At 49.0% G+C, this 3,748-nt stretch overlaps 1 protein-coding gene across 1 annotated transcript; it reads right to left on the bottom strand.

Annotated features, from left to right (window-relative positions):
• Nucleotides 1-284: 284 nt before the first annotated feature.
• Nucleotides 285-1,432, bottom strand: GPR119 (G protein-coupled receptor 119). Its single transcript, XM_006862825.1, has one exon. The coding sequence runs from the start codon at nucleotides 1,369-1,371 to the stop codon at nucleotides 361-363; it is 1,011 nt and encodes a 336-aa protein (XP_006862887.1). The 5' UTR covers nucleotides 1,372-1,432; the 3' UTR covers nucleotides 285-360.
• Between the last annotated feature and the right edge of the window lie 2,316 nt (nucleotides 1,433-3,748).

Raw genomic sequence — 3,748 nt, 5'->3', positions numbered from 1 at the left:
TCCTTGTATTACACAATGCTGCCCTAGTGTATTCAAAAATAACATTTGACTTCCAAGCATTTTTTCAGTAGCCCATTTCTGAAAGTGAGACTGTACTACATGTCTCTAAGTAATCATACCTGTACAAGAGAAAGAGTCTGATTTCCAAAGGAGGACAGGGAAGAATGGAGGTTTGCAAATGGGGAAACTAATTTTAGAAGAAAGTCAGGACCCTGCCTCAGTTGCTTCTCAGCCTTGGAGTAAGGGGAGTGAGGCCTGGTCATTTGTGAGAAACAATTCCCCTAGCTTCATCTCATCTCCCAGTAGAGGTTGAAAAAAAGGGAAGGGGAGGAAATTAGAAGGTTCCCTGCTCTCACCGTCTTAGCCATCCAGTTCTGGGTGGAAGATAGTGACGATGTGGAAGGAACTTTCCCTGGGTTCCTCGGGGCCACCATTCTTGGCAGAGAGAAGGAAAAGGAGGAGTGAGGTGAGCCCCTTCTTCGCTCCCAGGGCCATCTGGTAGAGTTGCTGCCGTACCTCCTTCTGCCAACAGGCATAGATGAGTGGGTTGAGCAGGGAGTTGCCTACACCAAGCAGCCACAGGTACCGTTCCAGCACTAGGTAGAGGTGGCAGTCCTGGCAGGCCACCTGCACGATGCCAGTGATAAGGAAGGGGGCCCAGGATAGAGTGAAGCTCCCAATGAGAACAGCCACAGTGCGGATAGCCTTGAAGTCACTGGTAGTACGTGGGGCCCGGTAAGTTCCAGCCGTGGCTCCGGCATGTTCCATCTTTCGGATCTGCTGACTGTGCATGGAGGCAATCTTGAGTATGTCACAGTAGAAGAAGACAAAGAGGAGCAGAGCCGGGAAGAAACCAACGCAGGACAGGGTCAGCACAAAGCGAGGGTGAAACACGGAGAAGAAGCTGCAAGACCCCTGGTAGGTGGTCTGCTGGAACATGGGGACTCCGAGTGGGAGGAAGCCAATGAGGTAAGACACCAACCACAGCCCGGCAATGCAGGTCCCAGCCACGAGCCCATTCATGAACCGGAAGTAGCGGAGGGGCTGCTTAATGGCAAGGTACCTGTCAAAGGCGATCAGCATGACTGTGAGGACAGAGGCAGCCGAGGAAGAAGTGACAAATGCCATCCGAAAACTGCACAGTGTCTTCTGGGTGGGCCGAGCAGGACTGGAGATCTGGTCTGTGATTAGGCCGGAGATAGCCACACCAATCAAGGCGTCAGCTACAGCCAGATTCAAGGTGAAGCAGAGACCCACAGTTTCACTTCTGTGGAGCAACCACAGCACAGTCACAGCCACTAGTACGTTTGCAGCGATGATGAGGAAGGCCAGGACAGCAAGGACCACTCCAAAGGAGAAAGACGATTCCATGGCGCAAAGTGGCCAGACTTGTGCTTACCAGGGAGTGTGGGTTCTGCAGCTCAAATTCTCAAGTGCCCTGGCTTCAGAGGACCAGCGCAGTTCTGGCTGTCAAGCTTGCAGCTTGCCACCTTGGGGTCCTGCAGGTCACTGAGGATCCCTCCCTCTGTCTTCTTCAGTCCTCAGCTAAGCCTACTGCCTCTCCTGCTCTCTGAAGGCAGCTAGTCCCTGAGCAGACCTCCCCCTGGGCCCTGAGTTAGTCCCTCCCCTTCCAACGACAGTTACTAGACAACCCCCAAGTCCCCGGCACACGCTTTCTTGCCACTCTCTCTCCCTTAGTTGATGCTTCAAGGACTTTGGAGCGACAGGGACATTATCAGGTCTCCTGTCTGGCAGAAGATATAATTGACTGTAATCACACTTTTTCTTCCTTCATAGTTTGATATTAAATTTCCACTTCTTTTCTTCCTAAGCTTCAAGTATTAGTTTAATAACTAATCTCAGCTTAATGAAGCATTAGCTTAATAACTAATTCTCAGTTACTATTATGAGTGCTTGCAATCGAGCAAGTTGATCATCATCAGTTGAAGTAGGAAGTGAGGGCAGGTGAGTTATATCAGGGACCCAGCCTCCTTCACTGGGTGGGTAGATGGTGTTGTTAAGTGCCATTAAGTCTGTTCTGACTCTGTATAGAGTTTCTGAGGAGCAGCTGCCGAGCTTGAACCACCAACCTTGTGTCTTTGCAGTCTAGTGCATTATGGGTTCAATTTCTAATTCTCTCATATTGGTTGTCCTGTTCCTCAGTTTCTTATTCCCTGGAATTCAATTTGTTGACAATTCAGAAGGCTAGGGGGAAACTAAGGAACATAATTGTTAATAGCTGTCAGTTTGCCCTTAGGTGGTACAACCCATTAACACTCCAGGCTGCTAAAAAAGTTGGAAATTTGAATCCACTCAGAGGTGTCCTCGGCGGAGGGGGGGGCGGGGGGCAATTCCTAGCGATCTACTTCTAAGAAATCAGCCCCTGAAAGCCCTGTGGAGCACAGTTCTCCTCCGACACTTATAGGGGTGCCACTTGTCGTCAAGTCATTCAGTTTAGACTTGTTATCAAGTGCCATTGAGTCGGTTCTGACTCATAGGCACCCTGTATAGGGTATCTGCCAAGCAACTGGTGTGTTTGAACTGCTGACCTTGTGATTCGCAGTCCAGTGCTGATCCTTCAGCGCCACACCAGGAGTCCATTTCCTAGTTAAAGCTGCTGTCTGTTGGGTATACTTAGTGAGAACCTTTTCTGCACCCTGTCCTGTCTTGTGTTTAGTTAGTGGGTCCTGACTACCAGGCTGGCCTTTCTCGGCCCTGTGGATCCAAGAGGTCCCTGCAAGAGGACAGGAGACAAGCTGCATTCTAGAAAGTGTCTGCTATCATATTGTTGTTAAGTGCCTTCAAGTCAATTCTAATTCATAGCGACCCGTATAGTGTTTCCAAGGAGCGGCTGGTGGGTTTGAACCACTGACCTTGTGGTTAGCAGTCCAGTGCTTAGCCTACGGTGCTATACCAGGACCACTATCATATTTGGCTGTGGAATTTTCCATTTTGCAAGGCAAGGACTTGCGGTGGTTAAGCCAAAGGAGAGCAGTGTTGCTGAGGCAGGGGAAATGGACTCAGGGAGTTTACCCCCATTTTCGGTTGTATATCCATTTGCTCAGGTACATTAGAACTAACCTTTTGCCTGCCTCTCTCATCTTGGATACCAAGAAGAGAGGGGTGGAGAGAAGAGCGGTTCGGAGCGTATTTACTCAGTTCAGGTGATAACGCAAATGGACAAGGTTAGTGTTTTAAGCGAGGGAGCGGAGAGCAAGGTGCAAAGCGAGAGGCAAACACTCTATTCCAGGATGTTTTGTCAGTCTTAGAGTGCCTTTGGCAGATGTCTCCCCTGCAAACTATCAGAAAGCTCGTGCTGTGGGACTTGCTATTCTAGTTTTCAGCCTGATAACAGTTCATACTCTGATGCACCCATTAGGTGGTTAGTTTCAGTTGCTTAGCATCTGGCCTAATTTTATACCTAGACTTGAAGTGTGATTTTATTTTCCAATCCAGCTTCCAATATGGAGTCAGGATGGCCCTTTGCAACCCCATGTTTCAACGTTAGAGACCATCAGAATCCCCTGGAAGGCTTGTTAAAGCACAGATTGCCAGGGCCTCATCCCCAGAGTTTGGATTCAGTAGCTATGGAATGGGCCCGAGAATCTACATTTCTAATAAGTGCCCTGGAGATACCGATGCTGCGATTAGAGACCCACACTTGGGTCTAGTGCAGTGTTCTTAGCCTTAGCTGTACATCAGAATCACTTGGGGAATTTTTTTAAAAAATGCTAATGCTTGGATCTCT

This window comes from Chrysochloris asiatica, unplaced genomic scaffold, assembly GCF_000296735.1.
Source record: "Chrysochloris asiatica unplaced genomic scaffold, ChrAsi1.0 scaffold00051, whole genome shotgun sequence".
NCBI lineage: Eukaryota > Metazoa > Chordata > Mammalia > Afrosoricida > Chrysochloridae > Chrysochloris > Chrysochloris asiatica.
The sequence above is the reverse complement of the archived record's forward strand: the minus strand, read 5'-3'. Positions and strand labels throughout refer to the sequence as shown.